We start from the raw sequence: 25,495 nt of genomic DNA, 5'->3' as shown, positions 1-25,495 counted from the left end.
ATATTAGGGTCCCCCAGGGGCCTCAGGGCAACAACAGTCAGGGCCTACAGTCACTGGCACAAGAAGCTGAGACAGTGCCCCTTCCACCCCAGGTGCAGAAAGGGAAAAGACCAAAACAAACAAACAAAAAGATGAGCAAAAACCAACAATGAAAGAATCTGACCATAGAATAGTTGTTATGGCAACAGGGAAGACCAAGACACAAATTCAGAAGAAGTCAACAGTGTCAAAATACCTATGGGCAAAACCCCAAAGAAAAATGGGAAGTGGTCTCAAGCCCAGAAAGAACTCATGGAAGAGCTAAAAAAGGAGCTTAAAAATGATATAAGTGAAGTAGAAGAAAAATGGGAAAAGAAATGAGAGTGATGCAAGAGAATTATAAAAAAAAGAGTCAACAGCTTAGAAAACAGATTTGAATTTTGAGAAGCTAGATGGGATAAAGAAAATGATATTGATTAACTTTTTTCCAGAGGATTGGAAGAGTTAAGCACCAATTTTTTTTATTTGTCCTCATGTACTACTACCCAATTCTATATTCAATAAGATCTTAGTCATAAAATGTAGTTCCATTTTCCTTCAATAATGATAAAATTTGCATTGATATGAAATCAACAATGCCAAAACAAGTAGTCACACCATCATGAGAAAACTTAAACATCTTAGAAATCATAAAAGATTAAAAAAGAAAAACCTAATGTAACTATTAATCTGAGGAGGGAAGGAAACAAGCACTATGCTAGTCCTTTTTGCACTTTTGGAGAATATTTTTAATAACTTTTTTACTCTGTTGAGGAATAAAGCAAAACATAGACAGTAAGCAATCAATGATATCTTGACAAGAATTCATGTCTTATATTCCTGGAATGTGAAAGTGAGATCAATTTCCTGGTCTAATCATTTGATTAGATTTGATCTTCACAACAACTCTGGGAGGTAGGTGCTATCATCATCCCCATTTTACAGGTGAGCAGAGGTCAAATGATTTGCCCATAGTCACACAGCTAGTAAGTGTCTGAGACCAGATTTGAACCAAGATTTTTCTAACTCCAGGCTCACTGCTCTATCCACTGCACCACCTAATTGAAATTATGCCTGATTATAAATCAAAGATCACGTTTTACTCCATCACGTATAATTCACTGTCATTATCATAGAGTAAGGTTGGTGATATTATTAAGTAGTCAACCCTGGTGTTGCAGACTAGTGTGAACAGAGCCATGATCTGGGCAGCAGAGTAAGCAGAAGAGCACCAGTCAATCATGTTAGGATGTCTTTCTGATGGTCTGGGGATATATTCAGAGGAAAAGCAAAGGGCAAAGTCAGAATACCCTACATAAGGGGAATCCAGAAAATTAGGAACACAAGGAACCAGAGCTAAGAAATCAAGACTAGAGGAACCAAAACCATACTCAGCAGGAATAATCTACATTCATATTCCATATTGCCTAGTGGCTTAGTTTGTCTGCTGTCCATGCCTAAATGTAGTCCCTATCCATTCATCAGTACCTGTGCCAGCACACAGAAGGTCTCCCAATAAGGATTTTGATGACACTGAGGGAAATGTCAATCTTTTAGTCAGAAGTTTTATCTATAAGACATCAAGCATCCATGTGGGTGTTTGGAAAGGCTTTTTTGTCTCTTTTGGAAGTTAATATATTAGGGAAATATCTCTAGAGATATTTACATGAATCTCGACAAAAATCACCACCACCAACACACTCCCATTTAATGTAGGCATCAGAAAAAATCGAGGAATCAATTTATTATTTTAGTTCATTCCTGTTGTAAAATTGAGTCACTTATAGATCTTAAGTAAGGTATTTTCCATTGTTTGAGGCAATTAGTAGTACTAAGTAAAATAAAATGCTTAAATTTCATAGCAGAATTATGGATTCAGTCATTATGCTACATTCTTCTAACACCTGTATCAAAGGATACCTTCTGTTGCAATAACAAATTGCTGTAGTGAAAAGAACACTGAGCCTTTTCTGTCAAAACTTAGAATAAGCACAGGCTATATATTTAGAAGCCCTGTTTTTACTTTTAAGCAACCTACATTATAAGAGCAGCAATTAATAACTTCAACAAGTATAAATGATCAACATTAAATTATCAACATTTAATTAGCACTTGTTACCACTTCAGATGTTTTTGGCTTTGGTGAGATTTTTTTTTCATTACAGGAAGGGTGGGAATAACAAAGTTATTAATTGCTGTTTTCATTAATTCCATGTGAGATACTTGAAAATAGAAAAAATGTTTCCATCAGAAATTTTCTATTGGCTCTGAGGTCAACCTAGCCTAAGTGAGGCGTGCTTTGGCCACCAAAACAAGGAGGAAAATCCTTAAAACTAACAGTTTATTAGCAGACCAAAAAAATATCTCAGAAATAAATTTATAACTGAACTGGTAACCTGAAAGAATTGATGTTACCCAAATGGGACTGTGATACTCAAAATCCAGATTAAAAATTTTAAAAAAAATTATAGCTATCCAAATGTTTCCAGTGATGTAGCTCTTACATCACAGATGAAGTTTGTGGCTAACAGACAGTAAGTTAGCATCCAGGCTATTTGGTGTGAAATAGACACAAGACCAAGAGTAAGACTGCTTGAAAACACACAAATTCTAAGATGCTGCCTGATAATTCTTCCAGGATCAAAATCAATTAGAAAATGGTTACAGAAGTTGACATGCCTTGGGAACAAAATGAACCTCAGCTTGGCCTTATAATTTGAAACCTGCCAAAGATGAGCAAATGAGGAGCACAGTTAGACAGTTCACAACTCTCCTAGATAACAATTTTCCAGGGTAAGCTGATGTCAAATCAAACAGACTTGAGTGGGCATTTTAATGTCTTAAAAAAAAACCTCCTGATTAAGCCCAAGGGCCATTTAAAAAAAAAGCCAAGTCAGCGATATAACAAAAATATTTGACTGAGTTCGTTGCCTTAGGAAGACTATTGGCAGGATTAATGACTGATGAAGATGCCCCTTTTGTGTACAATTTAATGTGTAGTATAGTGCTATCTTGGTGGTTTGTATATAAGGGTTTTGAAAGATATAAACCAAAGGTACTATCATCTCCTAAGTTTGAGCATCTATCTTCATCTTCCTACCTCCCCTTCCGCCATACTTGTCATCATTTCATTTCTGAAACAAAATAAGTGAAAAGATGTAAAAAAAAAATCCCAATGTAAGTCAATTCTTTTTAGCAGGTATTTGTTAAGGGCCTGGTATGTACCAAGAGCTGCGCTTGGTGCTAGAGATGCAAGGCAAAGCCAAGGAGAGGTCTAGCCCCCTGGTTTTTTCCCTCAAAGAGCTTACATTCTGCTGGGGGCTACAACAGGTATCGTAGCTAAATGAATATAATCTCATTTGAGAAAATCTAATTTGAGGATGTTTTAGCAGGAAGAAAAGATTTGGCACCAGCATCATGAAGCAAACTGAGTATTCTGAGAGAGAAAACCAAGGAGAAAGTGCATTCTAGGCTGGAGGGGCAGGGGGGCGGGGAGAGAGGAAATGACCTGCCTGAATACAATGAGATGGGAAATGGATTGGGGGGTTCAAGAAGCAAAGAAGTGATAGTGTGCCTGGGATGTGGATTACATCAAAGAGACAGAGATGGGAAATAAAGGTCCCAGAGAACAAATAATGAAACATGCCGCCTCCTCTCCACAGGGCAATGGGGGGCCTTCCAGAAAGAATATTTCAGACACTGAGACATTTCTGTTTTCCTTTGTTACAAGGAAGGGTTCAATTCAGGGAAGGTGAATTGTTTATTCTGAGATGAAGATGATTTTTAAATGGGGGGGGATAGAGAGATAAAGAGATACAGATACAGAGACAAAGACAGAGAGAGGGAGAAGGAGAGGGATGGGGAGAGAGAGATAAGAGTAAGAGAGAAAGAATTATAAGAGAAATAAGACTAGAAAAGTAGACTAGGGTCAGAATGGGGAGATGGGAGAGGACATTAAATGCCAGATTTTGTTAGCAGAAATGTGACGTGTACTTTATGCCAATTATTTTGGCAGCTAAGTGGGAAATGGATTGGAGAAGGGAAGAAAACATTTCAGTTCTGCCCATTCTTGGAATACTACAAAGAACCCTGGATTCGGAGTCAGGAAAATTAGATAACTAGATGTGTGAAGTGGACAAGCCATTTAACATCCCTAGGCCTTGACTCTGTCCAATGAGAGAGATCAGAATATTTCACCAAATCACAAAATCCCAGAGTTGTTCACCCAGCTTTTATGGGAAAACATTCCATAAGGGGTCTCTCCCCTTCCAATGGCAACTGTTCCATTTAAGGAGAGTGCTTTTGGTTATGAAGTTTGTCTCTCCATCAAGTCAAACTCTTCCACTTCACTCATCCTCCCTAGTTCTGCCCTCTGAGGCCAAGCAGACACAAAACATATGACAGTCCTTCAGGTACCCAAAAGATAGCTATAATATCTCCTCTGGCTTTCTCCTCTCCTGGATAATCACTCCTCATATATCACGGTCTCAAGAACCTTCACCATCATCACTGCCTTCTTCTGGATTCTCACTTGCTTATCAGTCTCCTTAAAAAGAGATGTAGTGGGGACAGCCAGGGGGTGAGCAAATAGAGCACTGGCCCTGGAATCAGGAGGATCTGGGTTAAATTCAGCCTCAGACACTTAACACTTATGAACCATGTGACCTTGGGCAAGTCACTTAACTCCAATTGCTCCCCCCTCCAAAAAGGAGAAAAAAAAAGAAATATAATACATAATACAAAGAATACAATATAATATAATACATGCCCCCCCCCAAATATAATACACCATGTGTGGTCTGAGCAGGGCAGAGAATGGTAAAATGATTATTCTCCTAGTTCTAAATATCATCCTTCTTTTAATATGCCATATTAACTACCTTAGTTGATAAGGTTTTTTTGTTGTTGTTTTTTTGTTTTAATTGCCATGTTACACTGTCGACACATTGGGCTTGCAGTCCACTAAAACCAAGAGATTTATTTCAGAATAGCTTTCTATACATGTCTTATACTTTAAAAATTGATTTTTGAAACCATATTAAAGTTTTATATTTTTTCCTATTAAATTTCATTTTAGCAGACTCAGTCCAACATTCTAGCTGGTCAAGATGATTTCAGTGCCTATTAGTGGAATCTAAGGTAGCGACCACATCATTTTTTAAAATGTCTCCTTATTTAAAATAGTCCTTACACATATTAGGTTTCTAATAAATATTTACTGAACATTGAGTAGATGGTCTATTCAATAGGGAACTTTTAAACTATTAAAATGAATAAAAAAACCAAGTTTTACCATTTCACGTTCCCATTATGACAAATTTTAATTTTAGTGATATTTTAGTAGAATATTACAATTTGCTTTTAAAATAGATAATCAACGTAGGTTTGCTGTATTTTTAAAATATATATATTTCTTCCCCTCCCCCCCAACCAATTATATATAAAAGTAATTTTTAACATTTATTTTTTTTTAAGTTTGGGGTTCCACATTCTATCCCTCCCTCTCTCCTCCCTTCTCCCCTTTCTGAGAGAGTAAGCAATCTGATATAGGTTAAATGTGTGCAATGATTACTGTATTTTTAACTGTGATTGATTACATTTTATGGACAAAACTTTCTAGAGCACTGAATGCGTTTATTTTATAATGCAAGTTAATAAGAAAATAATATACAATGCAGCAAGTGATTTTTCAGGAATATATCTAACATGTAAACTGAGTTGTATATGCATTGAATTTTCCCACTATGTTTTTTTTTTCTTATTTTTACTTTTAAACTCAGAAAACAATGGATTTTCAACAAAGGAGCCCTAAGCCTACCTTCTTTCACTAGGCCAACAGAGCACAAATCTTTTGGCCTATAGAACATACTAAAGTTTTGTTCTTTCTATCAAGCTTTATATAACATATTTATTAGGTCCCTTTCATTTTAGTTCCACATTGATAATTTTTTAAAAAACACAGTAGGTCTATTGTGGTGTTCTGGGACATTAGGAAATATTATAAGAGTAATGGCTGCTCATATGTTTACCGTGTACATTGAGTTTCAAAGAGGAAGTATCATCAAAGTAAGACCTTTCATATAAACACAAGATGAACAGTGTCTTAGTTTACATTAGAAAATTTAAATGTGAACCAAGAGTATTAAGTGAATTCCTGATTTTTAACACTGTTATTTTTAACAATGTTATCAATATTTTGTATTTCTAATGAATTTAGCAGATTTGTTCCAGACCAACGGTATTTTTGGAATATAATGTCATACAATAATTCAGATAAAGACAAGATTACATATAATTTTAAAAGTTAATATAACATTGTGAATCATTTTTACTTTCCTGGCAATATGCAAAATAGCCAGTCCCTATCCTTCTTTGGACAAACTTCAGAATTTCTTCATCTGACCAGTTAATAATATTTCTAAAATCATGTCAATTTAACTTTTAGTTTTCAATTATACTCAATTATGCAAACCAGATAGTAACTATTCATTAATTATACATAGCATTCATATCAAAATTATCAAGAGTTAAAAATTAAATATTTCTAAGCAACTGAAGTTAACAAATCCTCCCCCAACCATAATCACAAATAGTTAAGCAACCGCGAGATGAATTGACCATGCTTACTTTTATTTGAAGATCTTCTGAACTGTCTGGTGACATGTAGAGAGAAAGTAAAATCGGCAAGGCATTTGTCACAGCCACAGCACGTGCATGCTCAGGAGTGTGTCTTCCAATCTGTCCTAAGGCCCAAGCAGCAGCCGCCTTAATATGATCTTCTGATTCTTCTGACAAGCAGACTGCCAACTGGGGCACTCCCTGCCGTGTGGATCAAAAGAGCAAGTGTTATGAATCTCGAGCAGGATTAAAGAGCCTTCTTTGGCTCCGAAACATTAGAAGAAATCATTTTAATCTTGATCCTTTTCCCACTAAACGGCTCAGTAGATGAGCATATCACAGGGGCTGTCATTTTTGGAGTCAATAAAATGACTAGAACTAATTCACTTTAATTATCTGTAACAATCCAACTAAATGGAGAATAACTCGGCGAGATTCTTCAAATCAGCATTCATTTAATCAAACAACAGGCACCACAGACCAGAATGTTGATGAAATGAAAAGCTTTCAGGGTGACAAAGCCTGAAAATATTTAGGATTTTGCAAGCTCTAGCTTTCCTTTATTTTAAATAACCACTGTATTATCTTTAATTTAAATAAGTTGTCATTTTTCACAAAATAAAATAAATTTAAGGGTGGCTATTTTCTGGATTGATGATGTAGCTGACCATGTTAGCTGGATTCCTATAAGGTAATCTAAATTGTTCATAACAAGGTTTACTTTTCAATAAAAAAATTCCATGAATAGGATCAATTTTTAATGTAATTTTTGTAGTATTCAAACTGTTGTGTTAACTCTTAAAACATAAATAATTGCTGTACATATGTGTGGTTAAATGTTTTACTTTGAACCATCAATTAATCTTTCTATTCATAACAGAAAGCTGAGAGACTCAATATATTCATTAGTTTACACTCCTGAAGAAGACACAAATTGTCCTACTAGGATTTACATGAATCTTATTTTCTTATTTTCATAGCTGTAATTATGATCATCTTAAATATATTATCACAGGAACCCATCCTTAGACACTCATGCTACTGGAGTAGAAGTGGAATCATTTTCTATTCCTTTTGGTCCTAGCCCTTTAGCTTGCCCATTGGAATTAATTTACTTTAAAAAAAAAAAAACCCTGCCAAACCATTTAATTGGTTTCTTTTCTAAAAATTAAAGATATGGTTTCCAGTATAAAAGGTCACACTCGTCCTCAGAGTGAGATCTCTACCCAGGGTGTCCACATTTCAGGGGTTAGTTGAGGGTGTTATAAAGAAACAAGAGGGAAGAAAGCCAGCAATTCTCATAATCCACTCCGAATCCTCTAGGTTTTGTTGCTCTGACCATCTTACAGGATTGTAGTGAATTTTAAACAAGATACATTCATTTGTGTGTGTGTGTGTGTGTGTGCACGCACGTGTGTATCTGAAAAGTGCTTTGGAAACTGTAAAAACAAGACAAAAATGTGAGATGTTGCTATTATCAGTTCATATCACTGAGAAGGTGATAGGAGAGACACAGTGGTAACCATAGCATTCTTTGTTACTGTGGTTGGTTTGCTCTCAGACCAACCTAGACATAGGCTAGAAAAGGGTAAGGTCACCTTGTAAGTCTGAGAAGGAAAAAGTACAGGTCAAAGGCAATCTTCCCCTTTCCCACTCTTCCTATGTTTATTCCTTCTGGTTACCTAGGAAACAGGCAAAGCCATGAAACATTAATCCTATTGGCCCAGACATAATCCCCACCACCATCACTACCACCATCAGCAGAGACATCACTATGACCAGAGGCTTAAACTAACTTTCTCAACTTCACATGACATCTTTCAGGTCCATCTCTGGGAAATGGAACAGGAGGGCAAAATGTGGGTTTTTTTTTAAATGTAATTAATAGGAGTCATAAAAAGATAGGGAAGAAATGGGCAAAAAAGGAAATGGAGCAAAAGGGAATCATGAACTAGATAGCAGATGAGGATAGATGGTGGATACAGAGAATGTTCTGAGGATTAGCAAGGGATTGAAAAATCCACATTTCTGTTCAAGCAGAGAAGCAGGTTTTCTACGCTGATAAGAAGCCCACACCTTAGGGGTCCTCATAGCTGCCATGACTATTTGACTAACATTTTCTTCCTTTAAAAGGTCAGTAGTAACAACAGTGAATCTAGACAACACACACACACACACACACACAAAAACAAAGCTGAAAGAACAAAAATAGGTCTATATACTTTACTTTCCCTACTGCCTTCCTTCCATAGAGTCAATTTATTTGCAGGCGGAGAAGGAAAGACAAATGAAGGTTACCTGAATGCATTCTTTTGCCATCCCCTTCCCCCACTCCTGACCAAGGTAGGAAATTCCAAAACTTGAAAAATAATAGTGATTTTAGCTTTGAACACGATAGTGTAAGTTGTTAATGTAGAAAAATGTACTAATTGCATTTTTACAAGCCCATTTTAAAAGTTCCCTGGTCATTTCAGGAGCTCATTAGTGAATCCATACAAGGCAAAATACTAAAAGCAAAGGCTTTCAAATATACTTGATATTTACAGTTAGTAAAAATTGTTCAAATGAATGGACATTTTATTGTAACTAAGGAAACACTTTATTTAAACTAATTGAAATGAAAGCCTTACCTTGGCCCACTGCATTAAGAAAGTTATCTGAATATATGGCTAATAAAAGATGTATGTCCAGGCATTCTTTTATCCTGGTTACCCAATATACCATTTTACATATTTTATGCTATGAAGAGCAATATTAGTCTATAGATCTTTCTTGGGATCTCATTTTAATGATAATAGGGAAATATGAAAAACTAACCTTGGAGATGATCACTGCCATGGCAAGGTTCTCAGAATGTGCAGCTACATAGCCAAGCATCATGATGCCAGGAAGTCTTATATTTCCTCTGCAGGAACCAATACAATCAATCACAGCAGCAACTCCTCCTGCATTAACTATTAGTTGGGAAAGCTGCAAGAAAAGGACCAGTCTAGAAAGTTCAGGCAGAAGGGAGCACGATCAGTTTATCTAGATTCATTCTTATGGTACCCCAATCATTTGTTATTTAGGATCCAAAAAAGCATGCTTCTTTAGTAAAATGTAAGTTTATCATGGTTTACTTCTGAAGAAAGTAAAATGTAATCTTTGGAAAAAAACATTTCATGAATTTCCTATACATTTACTGAAGAAATAACTAAGTGTAACATTCCTGCTGCTTCAATGCATCAATATATACACAGTGTGGCTTATTCTGTAGTTTAATTTTTCATGCATTGATGGCACAACTTTTATTCCTATTATAATGGGTGTCAGAATTCCTCACCTAGACTCAGCCTAGGGCTAGCTCATAACTAGGTAGCTGTTGAAACTAACAATCATAATGTGTGGGTAATAAGGATGATTAATCATTGAGTAGAAAATACAGTGTCACATAGGAAATATTCCAATATAATTATCTTTCCTTTGCTAGTAATGATCTCTAAGTGATTTTATTTCAATCATGAACACTCTAGGTCAAGTTAAGATGTTTGATGAGATGAAAAATATATACTTTAAAGGAATGAAGAGTGATTAGTCAATGTGTCTATTGCTAAAAGTAAACATAAAGAAAACCAGAAACTACTTCAGAGTCTGTTCAGTCTCTGCATCTTATTATTTCATATTTTCTATTCATGTAGAAGACACCAGAAAGGAAAATAGTGTCATTCTGTGTAACCTTTATACAAATACAGTGTCTATTATGCAAGGATCTCAAGTGATTCTGAAAAACTCTGCATACCTGCCTGAGAAAAGATCAAGAATGTGGTAATGACTAGTATTCTCCCCACTCTGGGAGAATTGAAATAACTTGCCCAAAGTCATTTTAATAGAGTTTGTGATGGGAAGAACTTGGGACTTCTGACTCCAAGTCCATCAATCTAACCAACCAAGCATGCAATGGAAGCCACAATCCCTGTGCCCTATAAATAGCAAAAATGAAGCTAATGTGCTATTTTATTTGCAAGAGATTTGTGGAGATATTTTTTGTTGTTGTTTACTTTTTACCTCAGGAGTATGTTTTGCTATTTCTCTAATTAGAGTTGAAGCATTTTTCTTGACGTATTCATCTTTGTCCTTTAGGCACGTAAGAACCACGGGGAAAATTTCTGCTTCGACAACCATTTCCGCCAGGTCCACCGAATGCTTTGCTATCTGACTAAGAGCAGAAAGCACTTGACGCTATTATAGAATAAGAATGATTATTTAGACTCTATTAGAGAGGGATTGTAAGCAATTTTTTTCAGACTTTCATTACTTCATAAACTTTTATAAACTTTTCTATATAGATTTTCAGTTTTTAGCATAAAGGAAAACAAGCATGTATTCATATGTTTCATTCATATCCATGTGTTTTTAACTAAGAATGCTCACTGGTCTCTAAAGGAAAAGGTTTCTTTTCCATTTACTCTACTAAAGTTTCATACAACAGTAAATGATCAAATAAAATTACCTTCAACTTAACAAAATTCCTTAAATTATGCCCCATCCAAAATAGAAATTTATAGCATATTTAGGTTACTGTTGCTAAAAACTGACCTAACAGGCTGGAGATTTTAATTTTGTCATAACACATGATACCATCTCAAATAATCCTCCTTTTACTTTAATGTAAATATTAGGTTTTTTAAACATTTAAAAATATACAAGATGTCATTGTTCATGTATAATCTATATAAAATTGCTCATCTCGAAGAGGGGGAGGGAAAGGAGGGAGGGAGAGGATTGGAACTCTTTTTAAAAAAATGAAAGTTAAAATTTTTTAAAATGAATGTTAAAATTGTTTTTACATGTAATTGGGGAAAAACAAAATATCATTCAAAAAGTATAATATATAAAAGATGTCACAAAAATCTTTGGTGACTTTTAACACTAAGGTTTTTTGAGACACCGTATAACATTTATATTAATTTTAAAATCGCATTTAAAAAGTAATAAACTATAAACAAAACAATACTATTAATATTAACATGGCATTATGATGTTCTACATAAAACAAGAATTTTTATTAGTGGGAATGTTTTGATTATTACCACTACTAACATGGATGCATTGATGTTTCTTGCAATACTTCATTCTATCACAGAGCAATTTTCCTAATTGTGATTCTATTTCTAAAAAAATATATTTTAATGGATTATTTTTACACATCAGAAGGGCTATGCAAGGTAACATCTGTCCTCAAAAAAAAACTGAGTGACTACTTCTAAAATTTTAACAATTCCATTCATACGCATGTTTGTTTCCTACTATTAATAATAGATAACGTTCTGGTTTTTTTTTAATATATTTTTAAAGTACCTTCAGTTTAGCATCAAGATTCAGAATCATCTGTGCTAAGTGAGCAATAGCTCCCGCATCCACCACTGTCTGGGCTAACTCTGGAGAATGCTTTGAAATATCGCTGAGAGCTGAGGCAGCAATCCTTTTCAAAGCAATTTCTGGCTCCTGGATACAGAGTACTAAAAGGGGCACTGCTCCCGCATCCACCACAGCTTGCGACAGTTCTGTGGGTCCAAGAAAAGTAATTAAGTGAGTATGGGTGACTGACCCTTGTGCAAGCCATTTTTCACCCTGACAGATACAGCAAAGAAAAAAAGGGGAGGGTGAGCTGCGCTGTCTCGACATCTGCATTTCAAATCAGCCCTCCTGGTTTTCATAAACCATGTGGACCAATCCTGAGCTGAAAAGAATACAGGTCAATCGATGGACCTCCATTTACATGCACACATTTGAGGTAGATTAAGCTGAAATGGCTTGTTATTCTGCTTTTTTTTTTTATTTTAGAGAGAGAGAGAGAGTAAGCAGATGTCAGCTGTTTAAGCCCTGACTATTTTGCGTTTATCAATAGGCAAGCATTTTATGCATGGTTTACAATAACAGAGAAAATTAAAGTACCAAAATTTGACCAACCATCCTAATTAGGCAGTATTTGTCCTATTTATGTAAGCAAACATTAACATGGATCATATGTCAATTCAGTAAGAAAGGATTTTTTTTAAATTCCATTCCTTTTGCATCACTTACCAAAAATGATTGTTTCTTTATAATGCAATACAAATGTCTAGTTACACTACATATTTAAGAACTTTTAAAACATGATTTCCCATTAAAAACCATGTTCTATGATGCATCTAAATGCTAAACATTTAATTAATGTTAATGTTTAATCAGTTAATCTTTACCATGTTGAAGATCAAGAATCAGGGCAATATTTTAGGTAATTTGAATGTTTTCACCATATGATATACTGATTAATGTGCATATTCAGTAATACTGGTTATAGAAAGCACCAGTTTTAAAATATTGAATAATTGGAGAAAGACCCACAGAATCCATGTGAAAAGACTTTGAAAAGTAACCCCAGAGCTAAAGTATCATTAGGATATTGTTCATATCTAAATTTTTAAATGTCTGTTAATTGTTTTAAATGGAAAAAAAATAAAACGTCCTTTAAAAGGGGGGGGGGGTTTACAGCCTTCCTTTCAAAGTGGTCTCTCTCATTTCCCTACTTTTATAGTTCCACTGTAACTTAAAACTATTATATCTCAGTGACTTGGATTTTCATTGAGCATTTTAATCAATGGCTTTCACTTAAGATGTGCTTAATTCTTTTATTTGAAAAAGGGGAGGATGTGCTGCTAATAAAACTTTATTTTTTCAGAAATATAGAAATTACTTAAACACCATTAGAAAAGGCAGCTGCTATTTGCCCCAACTTTGTGGTTTTCTCTAAATTATTTTAAGAGCACAGAAGCACTTAGTGTCTATCACGTGATATTTACAATTTAGACAGGCTATAGGAACTAAGTTATGGCTTATGCATTATCTACATGACAAATGAAGAGCTCAACATTTTTATTTTAATTGCCTCACTTAGAAATGCATCTGGTTGCTGAACACGAAGGGATGTTAGCATGTAATTTTCTCCCAAACTAAAAGCAAGTAAAAGAAAAATAAAGACAGAAGACAAAGGTAACAACAGACTACTGTAGTATCAACTTAGCAATAAAACAGATCCCTCTTGAGACAGCTTCAAAGCAGCTACAGCAAGTGTCTGGAGACTGAAGAGTGGACAGGTGATACTATCACTGGACTGGAAAGATAGCTTATTGTATCCTTTCCCAATATTCACCTTTTGTAAAGCATGAGAGTAATAGAACTACATTGAAAGTTGAACTGTTTATGTTTCTGATCCTTTATCCATCAAGCAACTTAATGTTTCCACTATATATTCAATTCAAATGGTGTAGGCTATTATAGAGTCCAGACAATCTATTATTTGTCATACACACATATTTAGCTAGGTCACATTAAAACTTAACATATATAATATATTATAATAAACTTAATACATGGACAATGAACAGAACCTATTTGCTTCAAAGGAGCCATCAAACTACCATATCAGCTCATATTTCTCCTTTTAGATTATAAATAAGTTTTATTTGCCATTCTCACAATCCCCACATGTACTTTTTCTTCTGCTGTGAAATCATTAGGCTTACATCTACTCCTTCCCCAAATACTGCAAAGCTCAAACCAATCTCTGTTACACGACTCTAAGTTCCATGAAGGTAGGGATCATATCTTGTGTTGTCCTCCTATCTTCCCACAGTAGATAATATTATTAAATTAAATTCTTCTAGTTGTTTTTAACCACTCAACTCACTCTGTTACCCTCCTGAGCACCCTTGATTTATGCATACAGTAATTTGGAATGAGGCTAAACATGACAGATAGTCTTCAAGCTGTTTTTAAATATTTGAAGAACTATCCTATAGTAGAGAGATTAGACAGTCTAAAGAGATGCAGAGGACAGAGCTAGTAATGGTGGGTAGACATTAAAACGAGATAGTTTTCAATTTCATATGAAGAAGGATGTAGTGTAAAATAGAAGGTATTGTACTAAAAATAGAAGGTATTGTACTTATCTACACATATACCTTTATCAATTGATTTATTATTTATTGTTTACACAGTTTCACTGGTTAGGAAATTCTTGGCATGGGAAATCCTTCTGCTGATGAAAATAAGCATTTCATCTCTAATTTCTATCCTTAGAGAAGATGCCAAAGGCCTTATGAGGTTAAATGATTTGCCTCGTCACAAAGCTGATGGGCATCAGAAATGGAAATGGAGACCAAGTCTTCTTGACTCATAAGATCAATCTCTATCCACTCTTCTAGCAATTCTCAGATGTTTTTTATCTCAGGATCCTTTTATACTCTTAAAAATTTACCCTTCCTCCAAAAGAACTTTTGTTTATGTGGATTATCTCTACCAATATTAAAACGTGTTACATTATTACGAAAATAGTTTTGACCTTATTGACCCCCTGATAGTCTCTCAGAGATCCTTAGGGGTCCCTGAACTGCACTTTGAAAATCTCTGCATGATGTCATTCCATTTCTTGTGTGTGTGTGTGTGTGTGTGTGTGTGTGTGTCTATAATTTATTGGTAAAGGCAATATAATGTCATAGAAAGAAGGCCAGCCTTGGAGTCAGGAAGACCCAGACCCAAGTCCTTGCCCCTATTACATACTAGACAATCAGCAATATCTGTGACTTTGTGTGTCAGCCTCACCTTCATTCACCTCCTAGGTCCAATCAGTTGCCAAATTTTGTCATTACTATATCCATGTCTCTCACATCATTGTCCTTGGACTCAATTAAAGAATCACTTTCTACATGAAATCTTTCCTGCTTTCGAATTGCCATGGCCTTCTTCCCAAAATTATCTCTTGTGTATGTGTATGTGTGTGTGTGTGTGTGTGTGACATATATATTACAGAGCCTCAAGTACAGGGACTATCTAACTTTTATATCACTAGCACAATGCCTGACACCCAGTAGGTTTTTATTAAATGTTGCTAATTGATTGGCCACAAGCAAGTCATTTAACCTCTCTATTCTCCAGGCAACTCTCTAAAACTATAGACTATAGATAAGCTGCCTGTCTATATAACAGGAAAGATTTTTCCAGATTAGAAATTCCCTAAACTGATCAAATCATAAATTTGAATCCAAAAAGCACATGTTCTTTTTTATTGTATCATACATCACTGGATCCTAGCAGGAAGAGTGTTGAATTTGAAGTCAAGATAACCTGAGTTCAAGTCTCAGGTCTGACATTTACATGGTTACACATCCATGGATGAGTCACTTAATTTACCCTCAGGCCTCAGTTTCCTTATTTGTAAAGTGGTGATGAGAATTCTTTTTTTTAATGTATTTATTTTTAGTTTACAACATTCAGTTCTACAAGTTTTTGAGTCCCAAATTTTCTCCCCCACCCTCTCCCCTCTCCCCCCTTATGGCGGCATGCAATCCGAAATAGGTTCTACATATAACCTCACATTAAAAATTAGTCAAGTTGTAAGGAAGAATTATAACCAATGGAATGAACGAGGAAGAAAAAACAAAACAAAACAAAAAAGAGAGAGAGCAAGTAGTTTGCTTCAGCCTGCATTCAGACTCTGCAATTCTTTCTCCGGATGTGGATAGCCTTTGCTATCATGAGTCTTTTGGAGTTATCTTATACTCTTGCATTGCTGAGAAGATCCCAGGCTATTAAAGTTAGTCAGGTGATGATAATTCTTGATCTGTGTCATGTGGCTGTGAGGAAGACACTTTGCAAACAAGATTTTATGTAAAGGTGATGGTAATTATTCCTAATAATCAGAGTAGTTCAAAAGTAGAAAGGTGAGGTAGGGAAGGTCCCTTTATGGAACGTAATAAAGTGGAGGTTAGAAAACCACATGATATTTCATCAGCCTCCTTATCTGACTCAGACTTTTAAGAGAAAAAATGGTTTTCAGGCATGTTCAATCTTGAATGCCTTGGGCAAAAAAGCGGTGAATGATGAACTCATGAATAAGGTTGGTAAAGATGTTAAGACATTTGTTATTTTAAATTATAGGCAAACCACCAAATTATTTCCTTTCAAAATGTAGCTTTTGTTCTTCAAAATGAGAAAGAGCAAGATGAAGCAGAAAGAGCCCTGGACTTGTCATCAGAGCACCCATACTCACCTCCTTGTGAGGCCACTTTGGGGTTCCATTCATTTAGGAAATCCAATTGACCTTTGAATTTTAGTTATTCTTTATGTAAAGGAGCTATCATAATACTCATCCTACATTTACAGGGTTGTTTCAAGGTTCAAATAGGTTAATATACACGAAACACAAAGAATTCTATAAATGTAAAATGTTATGATAGGTTTGAAGATAATTACATAAATTAGTAAGAATATAAAGATTTATTATATCAAGAAAAAGAAACATTCCCATAGTATATGAGATCAGTGACATTTGATTCTTTTTTTTAAACAATGAAGGAAAATTTCATCTCCTGTGTGGAAAAAACAGTAGAGAAGGCATCACTACTCATTTTCAACTAATCTATTACTTGATAAAAAGCAGAAGTAGTCTTTCTCTTTAGATTTTCATGCTTTCCCTCATTCCCTTAAATCATGTCCTTACTATATTACTGTTGTTTTTAAAAAGCTACCTTTCAGGGTATTATTTATCTTAAAAAATATTAACCTATTTTAATAATTGCACATTATCAGTAATAAAGGCAAGTTATTTGAATGGCATCTCATTTACTCAGAAAGGATAGGAATTATAAAAGCTGCTCATTGCATGCTTGCAGACAAGTGAACGTACAGTGTGCAGATTTGATACTGGACCATGTCAGTAAAGGAATAACTGGTGCCTTTCTACCCCATGAATGGCTCATTGTTGAGCAGCGAAACTGAGCCAACCTTCTCCGTGGGATGGTGACATCAGAAACAAAGATCAGCTAATCACTCTTCTCTTTTGTTTCCCTCACCTTTTAAAAAAAATTCTTCTGATGATATCTATAATTCCTCTAGAAAATATATGATGGAACTTACAAAGATATGGCTCTCTGAATATGTACGATAGGAAAAAACTTACATTTTCAGTATTTTCCCTTCGTTGGGCTCTAATAGAGTTGCTGTCTAGCTGTTTTCTTTAACACAATGAGGGCTATATCGATCTTTTAGAATTTGTGGGGAGTGTGTTGGAGCTCCAGAAATATATGTTCAAAAGCTCAATAGATTATAAACTCATTGAGGGCGATTCCAAATCATTTTTGCCACCTTCTTCTTCTCCTCCAGAATCTAGTAGAATGCCTTGAAATTATTCTTTAGTTGGCCGTGATTTAAAATATAAATGAAAAAGGTAAAGAGAGACCATTTTGGCTCAGGTTCAGATTCTAAATATTTCTTTACTAGCAGAAAATTGATTCACGGTGCTCTCGTGATTTAAAAAAAAATCGTACAACTGGATAGTTAGAGGGAAGGGAAGACAGGAATGACTCACAAACTAGAAATTTAAAAATGACTTTTATGATGATTGGAGGCATAAATATTAATTCATCAACCACACATTCTAACAAATTGCATGCTAGGGTCATTGGAAAGGGCTTGACCCCATGTTGAATGAAAAGGAAGAAGTAATGCCTTCAAAGGGTATAATTGAGGAAACAAGGCCATTATTTTTTTAAATGGTTTTTGCCTTAACTGTCCTCCTAATGGCCTCAACTCTGCCCTTCAATCCTGGCTATGGTGACTTGGTCTACAATCCTCTCTCCTTCAGTTTTGGAGCCATGTTTCTGTAGCATGAGATCAAATGAAAAGCTAGCCTGCTGGGACCAGCAAACAAGATCGGGATTTGTGAATGGGAGGATAGCAAATATTAAAGTGAGGTTCTGGAAGCACCTTAATGTTTTAAGACCACTAATAAATATTAAATAAAAGATGGAAACCTAAAAATTTGGCTGAGAAGGGGGAGTGGGAAGCTAAATTTGCTTAAATCTTATACCTATGTAACCATAAGAAAAGGACTCAGGAAAGAAACAGATTAAGTGATCCAATGCAAGAATTCATGGAAAGGATCATTCTAAAGATAAAAGTTCTCATTTGGGAATCTAATTTAGGAATCACAACAATAAGAGTGTAGTTTTAATATAATTGTTAAGGACAGATTTCTAAACTTTTATTATTTTCATTGCTTTTTATTGTTAATTTAAAATGTAATTAACTTGCTTGTTTTTTTTTTTTTTTAAAAAAACCTCCCTTTTTAAAAATCCTACAAAAGTTACGTTTAATTTTGGTGTTTTTCCATTCATGAGTCAAACTTTTCTTTGTATTTGGGTAGCTTCCATCTGCCAATTAAAAAAGATGGGCCAGTTTTTGCATATGGCCTTAACATGTATACACATCTACAAATCTGGTCATAACTTAGTACAAGAAATTTAAGTCAGTGTTCTGCCTGATGCTTTCTGTGATGGGCAAAATGTATTTGATTTTTTTTTCAGTTATAGCCTCAATAATTATAATCCCTTAAAAACTAATCTAATTGTTTTCCATCGCTTCCAAAATGAAAGCAATCTTATTTTGGTTTAATAATGCATGGTGATAATTAAATCAGAATTTACATAATTGACTGTAACTTGAACATATCAACATATCAACCCCTTGTTTGTTATTTAGACACTGCTGAGATTATGAAGAAATTTGCTTTCTATTTGTTTAACCTTTCTTTTTCAGGGATTTAACTTTGTTTAAGATGATTGGTTTGATGTCAAGATGCCCCAGTTCCTTTAAAAGAGGTTGGTAAAATGCTATCACATTCACCTGGATAAATCACAACTGAGTGATAAATTAGGATCACTTGGGGCAGATGCAATAACATTATAAACTACTCCCCCCCATCCCACCCCCACTCCTTTATAAAATCAACCTGGAATTTCTCAAAGGGGAAGCAAAGAGGCCAAAATTGGCGAGCTCATGCCTCCTCTGGTTCTTAAGGTGGGAGAACTTAAAAGCAAATAACAAGAAATGCGAATTGGGTAATTAGCATTGAACTCCACTTTAACACAGCCCCAAATAAGCTGATACAGAAAGTAAATACCCCTAAACCTCAACCCTCCGTGATAACAAAAGCAACGATAATGTATTTAAGAAATAGAAAGTGGATATTTACTCTTATAGTCTGGAATGCCTCAGACATACCTAATCTGCCTGTATAAATGATGAAAAAGGTGTCTACCTTACAGTCTTATTTTAGTTAGATAGAAAATCTCTATTTGACCCAAAAGACATTTTTCCTCTAGGAATAATTCTTTATGGAATTTTCCCAAAATGGGTCCATAGTGGGACTTCTCACTAGGAAGTAGATGAAGATAGCTGAAAAGATAAAGATTGCTGCGCATTGGCCAAATATGTTCGACTGAAACAAAAAACTGAGAAGAGTCTTCATGTAGCATGTGTATGTATGGAAATAATCAGTTCAAGTATTATGTATTTCCTATGGAGTGAAAGATCTCTTATACTAGATTAACTCCTCCTCAAGATCTGTATTTGATTTAATTCTACTTATTGCTTGATGTGCCTCTTCAATAGCTGTGCAGAATGTGGTCATCACTATAAGATAATCCTGGGTAGTACAGAATGAAATAGAGTGAAAACCAATGTTTCCCAAAGTGTCCCTCGGAACACTAGGGGTTTCCCAAAGCGATGTTGGGGGTTCCCCAAAGAAAAAAGTGATAACTGTAGGCAAGCAGACACTGAAAATGTGCTCATTTCACAGTCTTTCAGCTGTGAACTCTGTGCTTCATCTGCTACTGACGATGACTATCAGATACTGGTTGAAACTGATCACCTTACTGAAAACTTGTCTTAACTAGACTGATCATTGGAAACATGGTCAGTCGGGTAATTTCAGGTTCAGCAAAGCACTATTATCAAGCCAAAACGCATTTATTAAATGCCTATCCTGTGCCAGATATTGTGCTAAGCAAGGAGTTACAAAGACAAAAAAAAAAAAAAAACAGTTCCTACTTTCAAGGAGCTCACAGTCTAATTGAAAAAACCAAACATTGATGTATAAACATAAAAAGAGGATAAATTGTAGGTAACCAGTAGACCGAAGGCACTAGGTATTAATGAGGGAGAATAAAGAAAGGCTTCTTACAGAAGCTGGAATTTTAGCTGGGACTTAAAGGAAGGAGCCCAGGAAACAGAGATGAGGAGGAATAAAATTCCAAGCATGGGGTCTAGTGAAAATGCAAAGTGTCGGGAAACGGAGTGTCTTGTTTTAGGAATAGCACAGTGACATTGGATTGTAGACCACATGAGGTAGGAGTGGGATCAGTGAGTAATGTATAAGAAAAGTGGAAAGGTAGGAAGAAATTTGGAATGCCAGATAGAGAATTTTATATTTGATCCTGGAAGGTAATAGGGAACCAATGGAATTTACTGATAGAGGGAGACAAAATCAGACCCAGGAATTAGAAAGATCAATTGACTGTCATGTGTGTCTTTTTATCTTCTTTACATTTTAGTTTCTTTTATAAACACTGTACATATGTTCCCCAGGTTCTTTTTAAAAAGTAATTTAACAGTGATGCTGTTGTCTAGAAAACTCATGTATCAAGAATGCCTGTTAATAGTTTACTATTTATTAAGAATTGTAACAGAATCAAAGTAACACAAACTTAAAAGGAAATGACTGAGTAAAAAATCCTATAAGCCTTATATTGAATGCCTACTAATTGCAAGACAAATAACACTCCCTGTCCTCAAGAAGCTTACATTCATTACAACATGTAAACAAGTAAATCCTAAAACCAGTTCATCTGAGAGAATGTAAACAACAGGGGAATTATGAAAGGCTTCCCATCATAGGTGGTGTGGGATGGGAAGCTTGAATGAAGCAAGGAATTCAAAGAGTCAGGGAAGGGAAGGGCTATATTCCAGGAAAGAGGGACAGCTTGTGAGTAGGAGATGGAATGCCAAGGTAGTTAGTCAGTTTGACTAGAACAGAGTATGCTAAAGAGAAGAATGTAAAATAAGACTTTAGAAAAATAAACTGGAGCAGGATTAGAAAAGACTTAAGGCTTCAGAAGTTAAGTAGCTTGCACTTTATCCTGAAAGCAATAGGGAGCCACTTTTGAAGAGGGCAAAGATGTGATCAGACTTGTGCTTTAGGAAGATGATCATATGAATGGAGAAAAGGGGATGGAGGTGAGCTATTGAGAAAATATAGAATAAAAAAGTATGTGGAAAATAATAGCATATTGGGGCATGAGGTGAGAGAAGATGGCTTCAGGGTTTTGAACCTGGGTGACCAGAAGGATGGTGATCACCTCAATAAAAATAGGGAAGTTTGGGGAGGGTTAGGGTTTTGAAGGATTGATAATGGATTCTCTTTAACTTAACTTTATAACATAACTGAGCTAGAAGGGACCTTATAGGCCTTCAAGTCAAACTCCTAATCTCGAAGTGGAAATTAAGGACCTAGATGTTAAGTCCAAGTCACAAAGATAAGCAAGTCACAGGGCCAAGATTCTAACTCCAAATCTAATGGTCTTTCTACTGTCATCATGAAACTTCTTTCATTTGAGAAGGAGCGAATGCTAATCACCAAGTCTGATGACCAAATGAATCCATCCCTTAAAATGAAAGCTTCCCTTGTTTTTTGAATGTTCCTCCATAATAATCATTTAATCAAGTGTGATGATTTTAAAAATTTACTTTCTAATTTTAATAATATTACTTCTTACTTCTCAATTTCTACCAAAGATGGTTTTATAAGCATTACATCTATATTTATGTTCTATAATGAGTAATACTACCTTAATGTTTTTCATAGTGATGGGTTTCCCAGAGATGGAAGGGATCTTGGAGATTACTATGTTACTCTGGTACCTTACTGATAGGAAGCATATAATGTGATATGAGTCCCAAAGCCCATTGGTATGGGATTCTTTCTTCATTAGTGGAAACCAAAGCCCTGCATTGCAAGGGAAGACTCCATCGCTCTCTTGGTTGAATTGAGTTCCCTTTCTCCCAATGGGAGAACTTCTTCATTCTGTGTTACTGGTGTACATTTTTCTGTGTATGTTTCCTCTGATTTCTGTTTTGCCATCAACTTGAATAAATGAGTTTCTTTGCTAATTGCTATATGTGTTCATTGTGGAACTGATACTTGGTATGAAGGGAGTAAAGCCTTAGTAAAGCTAAGGGTCCTCTCCTTTCCCCAATGAACAAACAGAAGCTTAGCTTGAATATGAAAAACCTACTTTCTAGATTAATAATACTTAAGGGGGCAGAAAAATAAAATTCTAATCCAGTACACCACCCCTCTCTGAAAAGAGCCAGGTGGTCAAGCTTTTGGTCTCAACCTCCTGATTCTCATCCTGACAGGAAATAAAGTCTCCTTTGGAGAAGGATGAAGGGAGAAAAGACTAGTGATGTCTATCTATTCTGCCTCCACTTGAGGCACACTGTAACATCCCCATGCTACACATAGAAGACAGCCCTCACTATATATTTTATTCAGTCATTTTCAGTCATGTCTGACTTTTCTTGACTCCATTTGGGGTTTTCTTGGCAGATACTGGAGTGGTTTGCCATTTCCTGCTCCAGCTCATTTTATAAATGAGGAAACTGAGGCAAACAGGGTTAAGTGACATGCTCAGGGTCACACAGTAAGTATTTGAGACCAGATTTGAACTCATGGATGTGTGTCTTCCTGACTTCAAACCCAGGACTTTATGCACTATGCCACCTAACTGCCCCTGGCCCTCACTATACAACCAGAGTCATCATTTCCTTGTTGGAAGTCCGCTTTGGACAAAATCATTTGGGGAGAGGGAGCTCAGAGGATAATGTAACAGGGGTGGGAATTAGTTCAAAAGATAATCATACCCAGTATGGAAGCAGTCATGGGGAAAAGGCAGCCTGTTCACCAGAGGATCCCATGGGAGAAGCTGCACACACCCCTGGAGAACCCCAAGGCAAGGTTTTGGGGTAGTAATTGCTATAGGGAAAAAGTATGGAAGAATGTCCTTCAAGGGAACAAGTGAGAACATCTATTGTGGGGAGGAAACTGGGCCAAAGTTCTGGTTACTGCTACTTACTGCTCTAGGAAGGATTTCCTTCCTCACCAAAGGGTTAGGTTTGGTTGGTTTTAAAATTTTATAAAAGGTTTTTTTTTTTAATTAGATGCTCTACAATGTTCTCTTAGTTCTTAACATAGTATGAGAGTGAATCTATGAGATATTATTGACAAATAATGTCCCTACCAAAGAATCTACAAGTGATTTTGATGCACTCTTCCCCCAAATGCAAACCTTTCAGATCTCATTGATGTACCTCTAACAAAAGTATGCAGAAAATATAAAAAATTCACAACAACCTATTTTATGTATATTTACAATGCTAAAAACCACCTAGGGCCATGTCACTGTGCATCACCAAAGATTATAATTAATTACTATCAAATTTAAACCTCATTCAGCTCAGTAAATTCTGTCCCAGTGCCAAAAGATGGATGGGAAGAACAATTTGTTTCCATTTTACTTATCCTTCATCATTAATACCTAGACTAGAAGGAGGAAAAAGAAAGGAAAAGGAAAACTAAAAGCAATGAAGAGATGAAAGATGTCAAGGGTTAGGTTTGGTTGGTTTTAAAATTTTATAATACAGTGACACATGTATTGTCATACACATATACATATGGAGCCATTCAAATTTATATGTGCCCCAAGATAAAAGAAAAAGAAAAATCATATTTTTGTGTGCCTAAAGATAAAGGAAAACAGCATTATGCTTCCCAAATATAAATAGTAATCAGAAGTTTAGCTTGAATCTGAAAAATACATTTCCTAGATTAATAATATTTAAGGGGACAAAAAAATCAAATTCTAGCCCATTACCCCACCCCTTTCTTAGAAGATATTAATTTTCAGGCTCACTGGGCCTAGAATCAGAAAGCCCTGAGCTCAGATGCAGCCTTAGGCACTACCATCACCCCATCTTTATTTTATCTGATGCAACCATAGCAGATGGTCCTATCTTAGACCCCTCCATCACCTGAAACTATTCCAACTCTATGATCTTGAACCCTGATATCTCCCCTTTCTCCCATCGATCAAATCTCTTATTTTGCCTTTCTCATTGCCTACTCCAATCCTAGAAAAGCCACTTAACCTCTATTTGCCTCAGTTTCTTCTTGTGAGGATTGAATGAGAACGTATTTGTAACACACTTAGCAGAGTGCCTGGCACAAGCAGTCACTATATAGATATCATTGTTGTTGTTCCCTTTCTACTAACTTAGTTGAATCATTGCCCAGACTCTTATTCCTACGTCCCTCTGAGAAACGTGATGTCCAAGAGAGCTAGCACCTCTGGTGTGAGCCCTTTCAGGGCTGCTCACCCACCTTTGGTGTCTACCTGGCACTCAACTGTCACCTATAGCTACAAGAAGCTATAGCATGCCCAGCAGCCACACCCTGGCAAACTGTCAGCACACAGGCTGTACCAGGTCAAGGATAACTGACACCTCCATGGCTCCTCCAACCTCCTCCAATCCCTCCTTGAATTAGAAGGGTGTCTATTCTGAGCATGTGAAGATTTCCCCTGGTGGAATGGGCAGATGAGAACATGTTCCAGCAGCCATGGAGCTGGCTGAAGCAGGCACTGTAGAGTGCTTAGAGCTTGGTCAGACATCGAAGATGCCAAAGCCATCCATCCACCACATCCCAGGTCATCGCCAGGCATCTTGACTTTTGTCTTGCCACTGGACTTTAGTGACTCTGGAAGAGAGAGTGAGGCTGACAAGTTTGTGCAATTTTGTCTCGCTTAAATCCTATTCATGCGTGAGTCAAGGTATCACCTTTCATTGGCCCTTTTCGAAAATTAAAACCCTAAGACTTAAAAAAAATTCCATTCCCTCTTCTCATCACTTTCCTGTTCCTCTTTTTCCTGTAAGTCTTTGGTATTTG

The 25,495-nt window shown here is 35.8% G+C and overlaps 1 protein-coding gene across 1 annotated transcript in view; it reads right to left on the bottom strand.

The window, feature by feature from the left end:
* SPAG6 (sperm associated antigen 6) overlaps positions 1-25,495 on the bottom strand; it is a 79,739-nt gene that overhangs the window by 16,373 nt on the left and 37,871 nt on the right. Inside the window, exons 6-9 of the mRNA XM_069086293.1 lie at positions 11,974-12,179; positions 10,681-10,854; positions 9,454-9,606; positions 6,646-6,837 (exon numbers count right to left, since the gene is read on the bottom strand). Of these exons, the coding sequence (XP_068942394.1) occupies positions 6,646-6,837; positions 9,454-9,606; positions 10,681-10,854; positions 11,974-12,179 (725 nt within the window). The remainder of the gene's footprint in view (positions 1-6,645; positions 6,838-9,453; positions 9,607-10,680; positions 10,855-11,973; positions 12,180-25,495) is intronic.

Source organism: Petaurus breviceps, unplaced genomic scaffold (assembly GCF_028583685.1).
Source record: "Petaurus breviceps papuanus isolate PSGF00001 unplaced genomic scaffold, PetGlider_PUasm1.0 178, whole genome shotgun sequence".
NCBI classification, from domain to species: Eukaryota; Metazoa; Chordata; class Mammalia; order Diprotodontia; family Petauridae; genus Petaurus; species Petaurus breviceps.
Note: the sequence above shows the minus strand (reverse complement) of the source record. Positions and strands in the feature narration are given on the sequence as shown.